Here is a 20,048-nt window from a genome sequence, read left to right as displayed (position 1 = left end):
CAAGACCCCTGAAGTAATGTTCTAGAGTCAAAATTATGACTATATAATGTAATGATTGTGACTGATACAAATGCCAAGTCAATAAATTGTCACTATGCTAATATAACTTATGGTAATAAGAAAATGTGATGAGCTGACTCTTAAGAGTGGAAAAAACCTGACTGCTGTATGACTAGATGAGCAAATCTATATGCTTCAAGTGATAATTATAAAGTAACAACTACAAAACGCCTAAGAAGAAGTACATTAGGAGATTAAAAGAAGATGCTGTCAACCCAAGCAAAGAATGGTTTAATCTCTTCAAAAAGTGAACTAGTTGGTATAACATAAGACGAATGATGTATTTAATAATCAAGTCAATCCCCTAACTACAACAGCTTGTTTTTTGCCTATGTTTCAAAAACAAATGAGGTCATAAAATGGAAGACGCTTGTAAATAAACCACTACATAAGGAGATATTTTTAATTATAGACCTCAAATGTCAAGTTAAGTACCAGAATAGAGAATGAAAAATAAACTCACAAAAGAACTTGTTAGAAAAAATATATTTACCTGGTCGATATGAAGTAATCCACAATGCATTATATTGTAGAAATGTGTTAGAAAATCTCTATTTGGAGAAACATCTTGTCTTCTTTTCATTGTATTACAAATAAGTTTATAAGCATGTAATTTACCTTGCTTATATTTATCAGTCAACATGGTTGCCTACAATTAAAGGATGTTGGTTTTAATACTAAAAAAACAAATATTGTTAAATCTTAAACATTTGAACATAGTAAGCAATATATTTGCTATCATTTATTTCTCTGTTGGCCCAATTTCTCTACTGAATTAAATATCAGGATTACTGAAACTATTATTATTAAAATGATACAACATATGTGTGAATAATCATACATTGCTTCACTTAGGAAAATGCACTAAACATATCAAGTGATACTTAAAAGAATTACATCTTTAAAAGTACTTACATATTGTGACAAAAATTCGAGGTTTATATTTCACCTAAATACAATAAAACAAATTTTCTATAAAAATGATGCATCCTGTATAATAATTTTGCACGCCTAGTCTTTTCATATAACCCCTAATAACTAAGTGCTCTAGAAGACTATACATAGCTCAAATATCTATCACAAGTTTAAGACTGACCACATGTTAATTTGCTAAATGAAACTTTTAAATTAATATTTTACATATTAAGCTTACCTTGAAAAGCCAAGGTGTAAGAATTCTTAGTGGAGGAATCAAAACTGGTGGAGAAGGGGAGGTCAGGTTATCAGCCGAAATGCCAAGGTTATCTCTAATCTGTAATTTTCAAATAAAATGCAACAAACCTATGAGAAGTCTTCTCTCTTCCAATCTGTTTTATCTTAAGCTTGAGGTCAAGTGCAGTATCTACCACAAACTACATATTTAATCATGGTTAAGTAACTTCAACATGGTAGGCACAAGTTTCTAGTAAAAGGGTGGGTGTGTGTGTGTGGAAGTGTTATTTAAAGCTTCTAGTTCTTAATATTTTATTTTACTTTCCCTTCTTCCCTTACATCTCTTCTTTTTTTACCTTAGCTAAATTCTGCCAAAGTTCACAGAGGTAATCGAAAACTTGAGCATGTATTTCAGGATCCATAATAGCATTGACATCTCCCAAAATGCCTAGCATTCTTCGCCACATAACAGTAGCAACATCAGCATGCCATCCTGTGAGAGTACCCCCTGCCATCACACTACAACATTCAGATGGAAATTCACTGATTTCTATAGAAAAAAATAATATATAAGTGTCAATAATCATTCTAGAGAATTGATCACAAAAACACGAGTTAAATTAACCTTAAATATCTACGAAAGTGTATAATATCTACAAAAGTGTAAAAGAAATGTCAATATGCATGTGTCATTTTTCCCTGATAAGGTCAAAACATCACCAGTTCATAATTCCTCATTATGGTAATAATTACTTATTCAATAGTGCTTCTGTTTAGATTTACCCAAGGAGGGAATGATGTAGCTATCAGATGGAGAAATTTATTTCTTGATATAAAGATCATATTTATAACTACATATTCTAATAACTACTAGGCAGATTCTGTAGGAAGTCTTCATAAGCCTGTTTGTATAGTTAAAATTTCCAGAGAAATATATTTCACAATTACATCTGACCTAGCATTAAAAGGGATATCACAATGACATGGAAAAATATACATTTTTACTAAAATTTAACAATCTAAAATTTCCATAATTATATTTTTATTTAATATTGGCAAGATTACATGTAAGAAATATAAGTAACCTTGGATCCTAGTGTCATTTCTGTCACCAATTATGTGATATCCGCATTATTTAATAACCTCCCTAAGGCTATCTACTTAAATCTGTAAAATAGATGGTTTAGCTAGATATTATTATATGTCTTCTCTAGCTTAAAAAAAAATCCATTATTCTATTCAGTGTATTTAGCAGAAAAGGCGAAATCATTAGAAAGTCAGTAAATATTTTTTCAGCTTGATAAAATCTCATGTACTGATAATTTACGAGTCTGTTCTTAGGATACGTACAGCCTTTACTCTTAATGTTTACCTTTTTTCTTTGCATGTAAAGTGTACAATAAATGATGTTATTATTATTATTTTTCTCCCTCTTTGATTCCCCCCCCTTTCCACCTCTGATCTACGGATATTGCCGTCTCCCTTTTTTTTTTTTTTTTAAAGAACTGGCTCTCTGAGGGCAGGGAGTCTCCTCCCACGAGCTCACGGCACACACCTAGGGCCTGGCGCACCTGGGGTATGGTCTGTGGTTCCACCTTAGGCGCGAACCTAGGACCTTCTGCATGTAAAGCAGACGTGCTAACCATTACACTATGGAGCCACCCCCTATTTCACGATCATTAAAAATAGGCTTCTGGTGTAAATCCACTAAAATAAAAATTTAAAAAGCCTGTTTTAACTATCATTGTTAACATCTCCCCTCTCCATAGATCCTTCATAATACAGTGATAAATCAACTGCTTCGTCTATAACTAATCCTTCTCAAAGTAAAGCTAACAAAATTTTAAATTATTACAAAGCAATGATGTATGAGTCTTCTTTAAATCCTGAACTGGGCTAGCTGTGGTGTGAAGCAATTATCAAAAATATTATTGGGATGACTGAGAAACTCTAATTATGGACTGAAATTGCAGTGATGTATCCACGTTAAATATCCTAAATGTGGCCATTATACTGTGGTCATGAAGGAAATGTACACTTATTCTTAGGACATTGTCGCTCAAGTGTTTAGGTGTAAAGGGTGTGATATTTGCCAATTCATTCTTAAATGGCTCAGAAAAAAAAAAAAAACCCTAGTGTGGGATTTTTTTTGTGTGTGTATATGTAGATACAAAGAGTTACAGTGGCAAAATACTAACTGGTGAATTTATCTGATGGGTTTATGGGTATTCATTTTACTAATTTTGTAAGTTTTCTAAAAGTTAAAATTGTTTTCCAAATGTCAGTAAGAAAACTGAACAACAAAAACTTGCAGGCCAAAGGAGGAAAGAAAAGGTCAGAAACAACCCACAAACCAGAAAATTGGGGCTATGTAATTGCAAGGTAATTGCATATTTAGAGAATGAGTACCTTAAAAAGAAAAAGCCAGAAGTTACATGACTTGAAATTTCTTCCTTTGGCCATACAGTAAATATGCTGTATTACCAATGAAAACTGGCATTTCATATTATTCATTGTAAATATCTCATCAACCACGTCTTTGACCAAAGTTTTTGGTGTATTTGCAAAAGACTTTTTATCCTGATGCTTATTATATCATGTAGGACTTAGCAAAAATAACTTTTTTAAAAATTTGCAGTTTCTACGGTTTCCTAGTCACTTTTGAACATTTACGTAAAAATAAAAATACTTCATTTGGATGGCCTATTTTTAATTTGATACACTTGCAGAATCAAAATCAATAAAGAATTACTGATCTGATCAATTGTTTCACTGAAAACTTGATTAGCAAATGATAATGCTACTACTTTCTCCTGTGAGTCAGCAGGTTCTTCAGATACAACATTAAGAATAATGATGCCAAATTATGAATTTCCTGCTTTAGGAAATGAATGGCACTGTATCAATGATAATGTAACATACATAATTAATGCAATCACTAATGCCAGGACTGTAATCAACTATAATAAAATAATGAGTAACAAACATCAGAGTATAAATATCTTCCTTTAAGAGCAAGAAAAATGTTAAAGTAACAAATTTCCAAAAGTCTTAGAAAAGTCTAATGGCTTACAATAATACATAATAAATATGTATAATACATAATCAGATTTAAGATGCCTTATTTTAAGACCTCCTGACACTAATGCCTTAAAAGGAGAAATGGGAAATATTTAATTTCCAACTATTGCCTAGGTCATCTGGCGTCTGAAGAACAGAGTGGTGGAGTTTCTCATCGAGCTGTAGATCTTTCTGTTCCATATGATCTACATTCAAAGTGGAAGGAGAAGGTGTTTGTGATCTGGATCCCAGAGCAGAATGAACTGGAGAAGCACTTTCTGAACCTGTAAATATAATTTCATAAAATTACCACAAAGAGGATATTTAATATCTTCTAAGATATAATGCTTAAAGCTCTAATAAACAAATGAAAAACATCAAAAGATTAAAAAGGTTATAACTTGGCAAAAGAGGTAAAAATCATAATATTATACAAAACTTTTTATCCAGGGGTCTCTTCTAATGTCTACAATGGGACTACAATGGAATCAGAAATGGACATATCAGTAAGAGCTAGAATCTCTACTCCCACTCGTGGTCCAGCTATAGAAACTCTGATACCCACTACTACTCTACTGCATTTACTTCAAACATGGGGCGGTTCAAGAGAAGAACTTGCTTATTGTGGCTCTATATGCTCCTATCATTGGTAGCCTGAATTACAGGGGTCCCTGGTGGTCCTAGCCTTTAGTCTCCCTCTCACCCCTATTCCTTCTTCCCAAACCATTCTCCATAAAGCAGCAAAAAGATCTAAAAATCTAATCTAATATCACTCCCTCATTTAAAGTCCTTCTATGGCTCCTTAGTGGCCTCAGCATAAGCCCAAATTTCTTAGTGTGGTTTTCCGGTCTTTCTGCAACTTTCTTACTGCTCCACAATCCCTCTAGTATTTTTAAATTCTAGCCATAGAAAATAAACTACTGATATATAGCAGAATGTAACATACCTCTAGCCTTTTACATGTTTTTCCTTTACAAGAAGTCCTAATCCTGTTCTTTTAGGTCTGGTTAACTTCTATTTATTTTTCAGGTTTCATTTTAGACACTGTCTAATCCGGACCTACCCAGTGTGTATAAAGAGTCTCTGCTATAAGTCCTTGTACCTCCTCATTATACCAATTGTCACACTGACTTGAAACTGCCTGTTTAGTTCTAAATAACCTTCAGTAGTGCACATACTTTATAAAAACAGGACTGAATCTATGTTATATACTGCAGTATTGCCAGTGCCTAGTAAAATGTCTGGCACGTGGCAGGCATTCCTGTTATTTTAAATTATGTATAGCATAAATTAATACTGTACTGAACAATTGGTGGTGGCTGTACTGAAGCGCTGCAGTTAAAATATTAAGTCTTCATTTAATTTTTAAGCTTCTTTCTGGCAAAGAAATATCAATATTCTGGACTCAATAATCAAAACACTCTGCCCTTGTCATTCTACATTATAACATAATAAATGCCTTAAAAAGTACATATAGAGCTATAAATGCCTATTGAATGATAGTCTTACAACTCTATATCTGGGCTCAATTATGATACACCGTAGGTGTAAGTTTCCTGTCCTTCATTTGAGATTTGGGGCAAATTCATGCAGCGCAAAGTCATGTTAAAGGACAGCTACAGAAACTTAAGGATTCTATACCTTAATATAAACACAAACTGCTGAGGGCACAATGAAAACAATCTCCTCGATATTTATCAAAAACTTTATGTGACCCAAAAAATTAGTCTTTTAGTCAACTGCTTTGCAATACAAATCTATTTCTTTTCTCCATTTATTACTTCATCCATAAAAATCTGATTCAGTTTTGAGAACTGAGACCAAGAAATGTTTTAATTAAGATTAGCTATTAGAGAATCATTACTGCATTTAATGTTATTAATAACAATCGATAATGGCTGACTTATAGGCATTTTCCTCTTAATTTTTTAAAATAGAAAAAAAATATTGCTATAAAGATAGTCACACCCTGAAAACAGGTTAATTTGTTTTTAACTCCTATATGAGATTTCTTTTAGTTTCTGAAAAAATTACAGGAAAATAGAAGATTGCAGGACTCCTATATCCTTTGATAGAATACAGCTATTCTCAAAGTTAATAGTGTGATAAAACATGCAAACTTCACCTTCAGAAAATTATATTGAATAGTTTGTATATATGGAGTTGTACTGTTTGCTGAATTTTATGTGCTCTAAACCGATATCAATCAGTCTAACAATTGCTTTAGTTTCTTAGACAAACACCTCTACATTATTACCAATGGCACTGATTAAGATTAGAATTTCTAATAAAAATTCTTAGAGTCCTAGAAATAGTCACTATGTATAGTAAATATACACTACATAGATATTAAAAATTCTTAGACATTGAATTATCCAAAAATCATACTGAGGCAAAAACCTTAAACAAGTTCTCTACACATATCAAGTTTTATTTTCAAAAGAATTTTCATGTCAAATTCTATTTTTGATGACTAAAAAGAAATAAGGTGCGATCACATTTTTTTTTATATATTATAATCTTTTAAATAGCTTAAAGAAAACTAGAAAATGGCTTATGTGGGAAATACCTCTAATTCACCAACAGTTACATTTAGAAACTCTTCCTTCCTTCAAAAAACCTGCTAGACTCCAGATTAAGACAGAGACATATGATGGAATTCTTTTGAGTCACAGGCTCAGAGAATTATGCAGTGGATCTCTAAGTGAGGAAATTTCTCAGGCAGTTCATTAATTCTACCTTGAAATTCCACTTTTTTCAAGGTTCAGTAATCTCACTACACTGTTCAAAAATTTATTTTTGATAATATTAAAATTTGTGTCACAGTAGAACATAAAACCCCATTATTTTTATTCTCCCATTTAAAGTGTTCAGTGAAATGAATTTGGCAATTGTACAGTCATGTAATCAACAAAATATATTAACAGTTCATCACCACTAAAAACTTGCTACTCCCAGCTCACTCCAAGTAATCAGTGATCTGCTTTGTCACTACAGTTTTGTCTTTTCTGGAGCTTCCAATACATGGAATAATAAAGTATGGAACGTAGTCTTTTGTATTTGAATTCTCTTATTTAGCATGTTTGTGAGTCAGTTATGATTTTGCATATATTAATATTTTTTTATTGAGTACTAATCCAAACAATATTCAATGAATGAACGCATCACAATTTGATTATCCATTCACTGTTTAATCAACATTTGTGCTGTTTTAGCTACTGTGAATAATGCTGCCATGAACTTTCACATAAAACTGTCTGAGGTGAATACCTAGGAATGGTCATATGATAAATAGATGTTTAATTTTAAAAGATACTGCTAGAATTTTACAGCGTGGCTCTATCATTCTGCATTCCCATTAGTAATGTATGATAATTCCAAATATTCCAACCCTCTTCAAAGCTTGGTATTGTCAGTGTTTTTAACATGAGCTGTTTCATTATGTGTGTAGTGGTATCTCATGGTTTTTATTTACATTTCCTGATTATTAGTAATGTTGAGTATCTTTTCATCTGATTTTTAAGGACAGCTATAGTAAAAATTACTTATTATAAAATAGGAATTTTCTCAGAAATTTTTAAATAATTTAAAATCTGTAATAATAGGACTGTTGATCTAACTAACCCATTGGCTCCTATCCTCCACTCAGCCCTCATTCTGCAATTGGACAGGCTAAAGTTCTTACTTATCCTGATAGAAAAGATGTGGAAAAACTAGTCTGTGAAAAACAGGATGGGTTCTTGCCTATTGAGTATTTTACTCTTTGGTTTGGCTGAGGAAATATGCCTAATTCAGACATGCAGAAATCTCTGTTCTAGTCTTGCAAGTTCCTGCCAACCACAGGATGCTCAAACCACCCTATTAATATTTAAACTGGAAAGGATAATAACCCACCAAAGGGCATCAAACTGCAGTGGAAACCAGAGTAAATCTGGCTCACACAGTGGACCTCCTGAACTATGGACCATTAGCTGCTCAAGCTCCCTGTGGTCATTGTACTAACTTTGCAATAACTGTATCCTGCATTTCACGATTGTTGGATTAGACCACATGTAAAAAGTTACCGAAAAGGATAATTTAGTGTATAAACATAGAATATAAGTACACTGAAAAACAGGCCTTCTAATAGGCAATTGTTCTACATATTCTATAATAACTACTTTGCCAAAGGAATCTATAAAAATCTAAGTTGACTTTGAAAGACAATGAAAAAGGTATAGTACAGCAGTTCGTAACCTCTTTTGGGTTAGCTATTTAAAAATCGCTGCAGGGAGGGCTCTGGTACAAACACATACAAATTTTGCATACAATATTAGTTGTTCATACAGTCCCCTGAAGCTTATCCATGTAGATTCCAGGTCAAGAAATTCTTATGTTGATGTTTTCTTCTCTCCATTATTACAAAATGAGTAAAAAAAATTTTACTTAAATAATAATAAATAATACTTATTTAAGTAATAAATAATACTTAAAATCTATCAAATGAAATTCTAAACAGATTCTTTGGTGGCTTAAAAAATGTATTTAAGGAATACATTCTCGAGGTTCAGGTCAAGACGGCAGAGTAGGTAAGCACTGTGCTTACATCACAGAGCCACATCAAAATTATGACTAAATTAATTATAGAATAATCAACCTGGAGAACCACCTGAACACTAGCTGAACAGAACTCCTATAACTAAGGATATAAAGAAGAAGCCACATGGAGACCGAAAAAAAAAAAGAATACATTCCCTTGAGTAACTTTACCAGTAACCGTTGCAACTTCAGCAGAAAAAGCTTGTTGATTAAGACTGCTTGTTTCTGAATCTATGTGAAGAGTTGTTAGACTAGCTACTTCTTGTTCTTCAGCACTCTGATGATGGCCAGAACTTGAATCCACATCAGCAGAGGATGCAATCCCAGTATCAGTTCCAAAGCCAAAATCTATAGAAAAAGAAATGCTAGTATATGGAAGTGCCAATCATGGAACAAAAATATTTATAAGAGACACAGCTACTTCAGCAAAATGATTTAACATTAACATTCTCTCTAAATCTATTCTATTTATATACCACTCAGGCAAGTATAAATAATGTTAACATTATGAAGTTTATAATTAGAAACAAATTTTTAAAGGTTCTCATAGCTTATTATTAACAATAATGATAAAAGACATATCATCACTATTCTTATCCATATTTTCTGATAGCTGGTAATATATTTACTGCTTTTCAAGTATTTTATAATTTCTAGTACAGGTATAGATAATAAAAATGGACATATATAGATGATAAAAATTATTTTTCTTTTAAATCATATTCCCAGTCTGAGATCAGAGCAGTATATAATCCATAAGGGCAGGAAACATGTAATTCTCCAATGTATCTCCTAGCCCTTCAAAAACTTGGTTTCCAAGGTTTTGACTTTTTTAAAAAAAATTCTGGTACCCTTTACTGACTGCCAAGTGTAATATATAATTACAGAAAAAAAGCTATATGGTAGTGACATAGGACCAAATAATATCACTGATGTCATTTTAACATGAAATGATTATTCAAGAAACGTTCTGGGTACCGTAGCATTGAACATAACTGTACTGAACATACTGAAGCACTAGATGTAACTAGACAGTAATTCCCAAATATGAGTGCACAAAATATTTCCAACTCATAACCATGACTATCCTTTAACATCAAGTCTACTCTAATGTTTTTTTCTTTTCTACATTTTTGGTTTTAAAATATCATTTGTTTTAGGAAAGAACAGTATTTTTTGCTTTTTTTTAAGTGTCTTGAGTTTAGTAAAACAATGGTCCCAATTTGAAGTGATTCCCTAAAACTTCCCTTGGAATTTCACTAAAAAATGAAATAAAAATATGTAGAAACCCCTTGTCTAAGTAACATTACAGAGGAAGGTGATGGTTACATGATCTACAAGTCAGTCTTGAAGAGAAATCAACGAAAACCCCATATTGTTAAAATAGAGTAAGATACTTGCTGTCGAATTTTCGGCCATCATATTGAAAAGCACTGAAAGAATCTGAATGACTGTCTGAGCTGATAAGATCACTGCTCCCTGCACTTGCAGGAGATGTCCATTCTGAAGGTACACCTGGGTCATCAATAGGGCGCATTTGGTTCTGCTTGTTTAGCATATCAGGGAGGTCTTTGGGAATTTCCAGGCTGCCTGGACTACTTCCTCTTCTTGTCATAGTCTAAATTCAAGAGAGATTTATCATGAAAAAAAGGTTTTTAAATTCTCATTAAAGATCTGAAAACTTGAATTTCCAAGACAATTATCACAATAAATGTTGAGATTTAGGGCCTGAAGTAGGAGGGGGAAAGTACACTAACCAAACAATCTATATAATTGTATGGAACGAGAGCCTGAACTACTGTTGGTCTGCCTGAAGCAAAGACCCAAATATCAGATGGTGCTAGGCATGAGACTCTGAAGCCCCAAAAGGATCTACGAAGTGAATATACATTAAGACATAGAACAAAATATTCAAATGGAAAAAGCAGCAGCAATCAGAATGGAGTAGAGGAAGAAAAGAATGATGCAAAGATATCATTCTATAATGATTATATATAATGATTCTATAATTTTTTCTCACTCAAGAAAAAACACTGAACTAAAAAAAAAAAAAGGAAATGTAATGGACCCACAGACTTTTACTAAAGACAAGCTGAAACCCAAATGGAATATGACCATTCAAAAAAAGTAGTTCAGCATATATTTGTCTTTACCAAATAAGCATTATTAGGGTTAAAATTGCTTCAATTTTAATTTGCCATAAATTCTAAAACTCAAAGATAACTTTAAAATCTATTCCAAAGTTATCTGGAATGATTAAGCAATCAATATTTATGCTATCAAAATTACAGGAGTTTGGTCAGAAAACCCATTTTCCTGCTGAGGACTGGCAACAGACACCAGAACAACCTATGAGCAAGGTGAAAAACAGAGGGAGAGGCTAGCCTCTCCCTCTGTTTTTCACCTCAGTAGCTGAGCCAACAGGTATTCCATTCACTCTGGTCAAAACCATAAGCATGCTTGTTTTATGTATCTTTGAATAAAAAATACTACAAAATATAATTTTAAAATTTTAATTTAAAAAATGGTTAAATTTGGGGGGAAGGTTGTTTTGAATAAAAATTCCCACATATATTATATACATATACATGTACAAGTATGTATTTTGTAGTTTCTCTACTCTCCTCTCTAAAATCAAATAAACAAAATAATACTTACTGAGGCATTACCACTTCGAAGTCGTTCTGCTATAAACTCATCCATCAGATCTGGAACATTAGCATTGCTGCTGCCAATATCATTATTAAGAGGAGGCAGTTTTTGGCTCATGTCCTCTTTATTGACTAAAAATAAATAAATAACCATATATAGTAAGGAAAGACTTAACTGCATTTTCTAAATTTGAAACAAACAAAAACAACCCAAAATAAATTACCTATGCCATATCAATTATTTGCCAAACATGCATTTATGAATAATTTCTCTCTTTTTAGATTTAAGAATTAGTAAATTGATATTTACTTTATTTAACTAAGCAGATGTTAGTCAATCTTCAGTATAACCTTTAATAGCAAGAAAGCTTATAGATAAGCACTAGTTGGAGTTAGGTTAATATTGCCTATAAAGAAACTGGTATATTTATCTTTCTCCCTACGACTATGCTACCACTTAGTCTTAATAATTTATAATTCCTTTTTCCTGAAAGAATATTTGCAAGAAATATATCCCTTGAATCTAGGCAAATCTCAGTGGGACATAAATGCATTTAAGTTATTCATAAATAAAAAGTCAATGATTTTGACATTTGTTCTTATTCACTACAAAATCTAATTTTATTGTTTTAATAGAGATTTTCACAAAGGTTTTTCTGTAAAAAGGAAAAAAACCAAAATAGTTATCTTGATTTTTTTAATGACTACATTATGATTTACATTACCAAGAAAGTGTTACATTTCGGAAATTAATTTCTAGAAAATAAGATTATTTCACTATTATGCTATTAAAAAGTTGATTTCTCTGCAATTAAAGAAAAATCAGCACTGTTTATATTCCTAATGAACTACAAAGCATTTCAAGTTAAGAAAATACAATGGTCAGGAGCTTAATGTGAAATACCATTATCTTTATATTACGGGCCAGGCTTTGCTAAGCTGTCAAATACTGCCCTCAAGTGGCATTAATGGCTCAATGCAAGTTGCATTCATTATACAGCGTTCTGTTAATCATGCTAACAAAATCATGTTAAACAAATAAAATCAAAACCTACCTTACTGCTGAAAGTTAATTCTCATATCTGTAAAGTTATTTTAAATTTGAATCAAGATAAAACAGTTACCATAATCTTGCTTTCTGTAATCTGTCCATAGAGGTTCCATATTTAAATCATGATTGGCTATCATGAAACCTTTATGTACATCTATAATCTCAGAAAAAAGAAAGTAATGATAAGTGTTTCAAGGATATAACTTGCACTCTATACAAATGAATTTTGTTTGGAAATCACTTAAATGAAAAGAAACTAAATCCACTTTGAGATTTAAGAAATAATTTCCTCTTCAGTAATAATTAAAAATGTTGGTGCTGGGAGTAGACCTTGATTTCCATAATGTTATATGATGTCAAAGTAATGTTCTACCAAGAAAAAAGATAAAACCAAATAAATCAGCAGTAAAAATAAATGAACTCATTTATACAGCTGGTGCCCTCAAACTATAGGGAGGTGGGGGCGAAAGTATTCCAACTCCTCAGTAAACTTAATTTCAAGGCTTGTAGTACATACACACACACACAAAAATATTCGATTTAGATAGCCTTTGAATGGTCATTAAAATTTTCCTATATCTTCCTCTTTCCCATCCTGTTCAGCAGCAAAGAGGTTTAACTAAATGCCTTATAAGGGAAATTAGTAATTTAAATAAACATTGTATGCTGGGAAAAATACAGCTGGGAAAAGGCGCATGCATAACCAAACAGAGAGAAAGCAGTGACCATCCCAAAGCTTTTTGATTGCTTATAGCTTGCTTCAGTTGCATAAAGCCAAACTGGTGCTGTCTTTCTCCTTTTGCGCTCTGCACACTGTAAGTGCTCACCTGCAGCTTTCCTTCCAAAATAGCCCATTACATGACTGTACAGATCCCTCAGTGGAGCCTCTGGTGGCATTCTGTTCTGCCTCTGTGGGGAAACATTTGCCTTCGGCTTTGAAAGAGCATGTACAACAGTTTTATAAACGCCACCCAGGGAGCCTTGTGGTAGTCCTGCCTCATGACCTGATGACCTAAGAGTACTACGACTACTTAACTGGCTACCTGCGATTCCTTCCTTTTGTACTATGGTGGGAATCTCTGTAGATTCCTTAATTGTTTTACTGCTTACTGACATAGTAATTGTATCTAGAGGCCTGTACACACCAGGTTTTACTAGCTCTGTAACACTATTTGAGCTGGTATGGGGGTTGCTGGTGCTGCTACTGCTACTACTAAGGCCACTGAGTTTCCGCAGTCTCGTCTTCCATGGAGCCTCTTTGTTTTCCAGAGGATTATAAAATTGAACTGATTCAGTAGATGGTCTAAAAGTAACATGGACACTATTTCGTTTTTTAGTAGCGATTTTCATGATTTTGGCTCTATGAGTTACTGTTTCAGACAAGCTCCTTTTGGTTGGAGAAAGCTTGCTAGTGTTTGTAACATGAGGCATTCTACGGTTAATGGGTGCTTTTAGTGTGGTTTTCTTGGTATGTATAACATGTGGGACAGTTTTTCTTTCATTAATTTGCACACCCTTAACCTTTTCTACTAGTGTTACATCTACACAGGCATCTAATTCTGTGGCTGCTTGCCTATACAGAAATTTTCTCTTTTCTTTATCACAAGGACTACCTGAACTAGGTTCTGATGACTGTTTATCATTGTTTAGTTGCTTAGATTTTTCAGAAGGTTTTGTTCTCGTAAGACTATCTAATTGGTTAGGCGCAGTATCACTCAAGAAGACAGCTGAGTTTGGTTCTTTTTGAAACAGTATGTTTTCAGGATTCCCAACAAAAGAGGGGATATCTTCTGATTTACTTTCCTGGTCTATGTATTCTAATTTATCTAAAGAAGACCTTTCATCCCTATTTACTGTAATAATCACTTCCTGAGAAGCTGCATCTTTACCTAACTCATTTTTACTGTGATTTTCCTGGTTTTCCTTAAAATATTCTTTCAGGGAGGAAAGAAGATCATCATCTCCTTCAAGGTCAATGTACTGGATTTGTTCAAAGGCTGAATCTGCAAGTTCTACTGGATCTATTAAGTGACAAAGATGGTCATATATGCTATCACCAACTTCCAGAGAAGACTCTCTACTATGAGTATCAGTGATGTGGCTTTCAGTGGATCTAGTTATTGAAGAAGCCTCTGTGGAACTCTGCAAGCTTGGTGCATGACGGGATGAACTGTCAATTACAGGAACTGCACCTTTGGCTCGTTCAACAGTGAATGGTTCCAAGATGTCAGAAGTGCTGCTACTTCGAGGCAGTGGCTGCTCCTCATTCAAAGCACCAAAAACTTCATTTCCGGTGTCTTCACTTTGTGAGAAATGTCTGACTCTAGTTGGGCGGGGAAGTATTTGAGCATCATCAATATCTGTAAGAAAGAAAAATTATGTAGAGTAGAACTGTATGAATATGAAAAGCATTAATTTCAACCATACTCTAAGCATATGCTTAAAAATAAAAAACTGAGATATTTTTGTAAGCTCAATGAAAGAAAATCTATTAAAAATACAAAATCTGTTTTTAAATAATGACAGGCACAAGCCAAAACAGCATGTAGTGTCAATGAATTAGAAAACTACTAGAATACATTTTAAAATGTTAACATGCACAGAAAGACAGTGAGGTGATGAAACACTTGGAAGTGCAGTTAAAGATAGAGCTGTGCCAATAAATCAAGCAATTCAAACTTGCTATTCAATTTTTCCTACTTATTTAAGTTCCAAGCAGAAAAAGTAGATCTTAACACAGAAAGCTGATCTAAATATCCCATTGTAGAATCTTAGAGGGTATCATAAATTCTTGTTTCCTTCCTTACCAGACAAGAGGAATCATCTTTTCTTCAAATCTTGCCTATCTGTTTGATCACATCTTACAAATGGAAATCTCCACCCTCTTCCTAAAGTTCTTTGTCAGGAAACTATCTGTTCTATGAAGTGTTTTACTTTATTTTATTATAGTATTAACATCTATTCATCCCTAAAAAATAAAATCAATATCGTTAAAAAGTTAATTGTATTTTTTCACCTATGACACAACAAAAACCTTTAAAACACTAAGAAGAAACCATCTCTGCCTGTCATTGGCCCTTTCCATTAAACCATCAAGCCTTAAAAACTGTACGTTTATCTTCTTACATCTCTTTGGAAAAACTACAGATTTTTAGAATACAAGTGGACATTACAGATCATCTAATTTAGCTCTGTAGAAATTGAGGCCCAAAGAGGTGAAGCCACTTTCTCAAATTTATAAAGTCTGAGAAGGTGGCTTAGTGTTCACATTGCTTTTCTTGCCTAAAGTGCTAAATAAATGGTAAATCCTCAAAAATATTTATGAAATTGAAAATTACAAGATGAAATACTATTTAACTGTACAGATATATACAAAATAGAAATTTTAGAAATAAAATACAGTGTATGTTATCAAGAACTTTTCATTATCTAGAAATAACTAAAAAAAACTTTTTTAGAAGACAGCAAAATGTAACAAAAAGGACGAAGTCAAAAAGTCAGATATTGCTACTCACTGAGATCTGTAATGCAAAGGTTACAAATAACAGAACTATAACTGGATAATCAAAATGAAAAGATTTAGATGCAGAGTAAGCCAGTGTCTTTTCCAAGACCACAAAGTAATTTATTGATGTTGTTAGGTCTATGACTTAAGTTTTTTTACTCTAGACTCTGAGAACAGTTTTCTCATTTATAAAATGGGGACAGTAATTCATAATATTCTCAGGATTCATGCTATGGATGAAAGGAGGCTAGTCTTGCTATTTCATTCATATCACCCTCTTTGATATTCAAAAGGAACCACTTTATACTAAATTCGGATCAAGAGAGATTTGTATTATGTCAAGATTCCACTATATTCCTGAAGATACATGTTTAGCCAACCAACATAGCTCAAATACGCAGTATCTCCTAAAGTTGAAACAATTAATTTCTTTTAACATTAGGCCGAAGGGGGTATAATACTTTAAAAAAATGACACTGGGTGTCTTCTTCATACATTCCACTTAGAAATTCTTCTAAATGAGAAGCAAACCATTTCCTCAGAATCTTCACATTTATGTATTTATACTTATTATTTATTACTGCAGAAGATAACTAATGCATATTTGTGCATCTTGATAAATATAAGTATTTTGGTTTGTTATATCTCTCATAATCCATTCAAATAACTTCTGCCTAGAGAACAGAGATTAGTTTCTTTCCACAAAATATTCTAATAGGAATATTATGACAAATACTATATAAAGTTATGACAGCAAAGTTATGACAAATACTATATAACTTTTATGTAAAAAATTCTTTAAAATTTTATAGTTGAAATTTTATCAGCTCCAAATTCAAAATCGAAATCTTAAAATCTTCTTAAAATCTAATATTATGAGACTAGCAAATACATGAACTTCAGAAAAAAAGTAGAATATTAATTTTAATTTTTAGTTTACTGGTATTTCATAATTTTTCCATTCTAAAGAAGGCAGTAGAGATTACTGTGAAGTTCTGTTTTTAGGACTTTCTTCCAAAACCCAATCCTCACCTTGAATATTAGAAAATTTAACCATTATTTCAGCCAAAGTATTTTTTTCCTAAACTTTTGTTATCACATATGAGTATCTAAAACTTTTATGCAAGTTTATGAGGGAGACGGCTTTAAAAAGAATAAACCAATATTTTTCTACCAATAATGTACTGTTAGAAAATTTAAACAAAAAACTTTTTGAATGTTTTAAGTTTTAAATATAGTTCTTACATGAGCAAACGACAATATTAACTGCATAAAATCGAAGAAGAAAATAATGGTGACAGGAAACCAATGTCAGCACTTGAATTATGCATAACTGACTCTACCAGGTCTTAAATATAATAGGATTTTGTTAAGGACTAAATGACAGCTAAACCATATATAGTCTTTTCTACATGCTAGGCATTTCTAAGCATCTTAAATATAGTCATTTAATCCTCACAACAACTCTGTGAAGTGTAATTATCCCCTTTTAAAAATGAAGAAACTATTTAAATGACTTGTCTGAGGTTACACAACTAGAAAGTAGAGAGCTGGGATATCGAGTAAGGCAAAAATTAGACCATGTTCTTATTCTCTTGAATAATAATGTTATATATTTATGAAACAAATTCTTTAAATTGGTAAAAACTGTATTATTAAGAAAATTTATCTGTATAAAAAAATCTTAGAAATAATAACAGTCAAAAACAAATGTTTGTAAATTATACAGAAAAAAACAATGGACAAACTTTGTATTGGATAGCCAAAAATAATGGTGGCATCAGGTTTAAACAAAAATGGCCTTCACAATAATTTAACTATGTTGCTTACATTTTACCTTGAATAATACCAGTCTCTAAATTAAATTGGTTTAATCTAAAGTGTTAGTAAACACTGAATGAGCAAACCAAGAAAAAAGTTTAACAAACTAAAAAAAGCTTTTGAACATTGAGAAAATGCTTCCTATAGATCCTACAAAGTACAGAGATGTCAAATTTTATCTTTGGATTGCCTTAATATGTTTAGCATTAAAGTGTTGGAAATTATTTCTAGATTAAAAACTAGTTTTTTTTCTGAATATTCTGTTTCAAGGAAAACTTTGCTATTTCAAAAGAAAAACTGTAAATTAAAAGTGTAATATTAGTGTTTAATGTATAAAAAAAATTCTTTCCACTAGAATTTATGTTTTGTATTAACATATTATCACCACTGCTTAAAATAGCTCTTATAACATAATAGGGGCTCAATAAACAGTTGTAGAAGAAAAGCATGTCTTTTGCTCTTTAAACTGTTCATTAAAAATGAACAGTTGCTAATTAGCAAAATATTGAGTTAGGCCCTCAGGGGAATAAACTCCTTAAGTTACAATACTATCATATTACTAGAAAATTTTAGTAATTTCTAAAACTAGGTACAGAATCAAGTGCCAAAATCCCTTTCACCAAAGTGAAATTCTGTTCTCCATTACAAATATCAGTAATAATATTTTTACAGTTCCTGAATTCATAAAATCACTTATATTAACATACAGAGAGACTGATGCCATTTTGAAGCTCAGGTTTTTTTCTGGAATTACCTAAAGGAAAAGACAATGTCTTTTATGTAATTATTTTTTTTGGCCTATTTGGGCAAAAATGGCAACGTTATCTTCAAAGTAAGCAAGGATTATAGAGCATCTATGTTTCCAATTAAATAACTAATATAGGCTACTAAAAACTAGTCTTTTTAAGATTAGATGCTCAATTTATAGGTAATTCAAAGCAGTATCTACATCACTGAAATCATATGAAAAGACTGAAAAGCAACAAACCAAGCTCAATTAATTTTAATTAGACCACTAAAATTTAAACTACTAAACTATCTTCTACTCTTATCCAATATTATTTTGCTGACTCTTAAATTCTGGAAATAGACAAATGACCAATGTATCTTTTACGATACGAAAATTATAGTTTTATCTGTTTATGAACATTCATAACATTCATAAACATGAATGTTCATAAACAAAACTATAATTTTTGTATCGTAAAAGATAATTGGTCATTTGTCTATCTCCAGACAAATTTCTAGCTTCAAATTTTTTTTGAGAGGTACTTTTTAAAAAACGAACACAAAATTATTTCAGCAAAAAAAAAACAAAAACAAACACAACTTAGAATTATGCTAGAACCAGTAAATTATAGATAAAAAAGTTATAAAAGATTACTATCACATATTGATAAGAAGAAATTCCTTGATTGTGTAAAGGGCCTACTTTTTGATTAGAGATGGAAAATTCTCTTGATCAGGCAGAATTTAGGAACAGGATGAAGTGTGAAAGATACCATCTTTGTTCTCCTGATACTCAGAAAATAGATGAAACTATTTTGCTCTATAGAGCACAATTCAAATAATGAAGCATTGTTAGTCACATTAGCAGTCTACGTAATCTGGCTTATACAAACAAGAGTCTTAACAGCAACAAATATGGCAAACACATTAGCAGTTTTAAAACTAATTGGAAGAAAGTGGGTCTGTGAACTTAATTTCAGGGTGAGAAACTCATAGTACTCGACTAGAAAAGAATAAGAAATAGCTGCAAAAGTATAAAGTCAATTGCCCACCATGCTTTGTTCTTTTACATCCCTTCTTTCATTAAAGTATTATTTTTGACAGTAAAAGTTAATTTGCTTACGAACAATTAATTACTGAGATTTCTGGTTTCTCTCAAATCTGTTTATCATGAAAATTAAAGACTGCTAGACTGGGCTACCAAATGTGCAGATGTACAATCTAGTGCCAGAGAAAGGCAGGGAGAGTGCGCTTGCATAGACATCAGTATTAACTTGTAGAGCTTTAAAAAATGTTAGCTGCTTGTGCAACCCTCAGCCTATTCTATCAAAATCTCAAGCATGAGCTTGGAAAAAAATACTTTCATTATGAGATGAGTCTGATATTAAGAATTAATGTCACTGACACAGTGTCAATGCCTTTGAACAAGTCCTCAGAGCTT

General features: G+C 32.1%; 1 protein-coding gene across 7 annotated transcripts in view; it reads right to left on the bottom strand.

Moving 5' to 3' along the window:
• RALGAPA1 (Ral GTPase activating protein catalytic alpha subunit 1) overlaps positions 1–20,048 on the bottom strand; it is a 229,977-nt gene that overhangs the window by 116,603 nt on the left and 93,326 nt on the right. For 4 of the 7 annotated variants that reach the window (XR_896904.2, XM_011376608.2, XM_011376598.2 and 1 more), the window contains exons 17-24: positions 13,380–14,912; positions 11,509–11,633; positions 10,252–10,468; positions 9,022–9,198; positions 4,404–4,556; positions 1,569–1,762; positions 1,214–1,312; positions 554–709 (exon numbers count right to left, since the gene is read on the bottom strand). Coding sequence is in view for 6 of the 7 variants with exons in the window: in XM_011376608.2 (XP_011374910.1) it covers positions 554–709; positions 1,214–1,312; positions 1,569–1,762; positions 4,404–4,556; positions 9,022–9,198; positions 10,252–10,468; positions 11,509–11,633; positions 13,380–14,912 (2,654 nt within the window). In the remaining variant the exon portion in view is untranslated. Of the gene's footprint in view, positions 1–553; positions 710–1,213; positions 1,313–1,568; positions 1,763–4,403; positions 4,557–9,021; positions 9,199–10,251; positions 10,469–11,508; positions 11,634–12,625; positions 12,707–13,379; positions 14,913–20,048 lie in introns of all 7 variants that reach the window. The other 3 variants (XM_011376633.2, XM_011376626.2, XM_023522344.1) reach the window with 2 other exon arrangements.

The sequence above is a fragment of the Pteropus vampyrus genome, unplaced genomic scaffold, assembly GCF_000151845.1.
Source record: "Pteropus vampyrus isolate Shadow unplaced genomic scaffold, Pvam_2.0 Scaffold10, whole genome shotgun sequence".
NCBI lineage: Eukaryota > Metazoa > Chordata > Mammalia > Chiroptera > Pteropodidae > Pteropus > Pteropus vampyrus.
The sequence above is the reverse complement of the archived record's forward strand: the minus strand, read 5'-3'. Positions and strand labels throughout refer to the sequence as shown.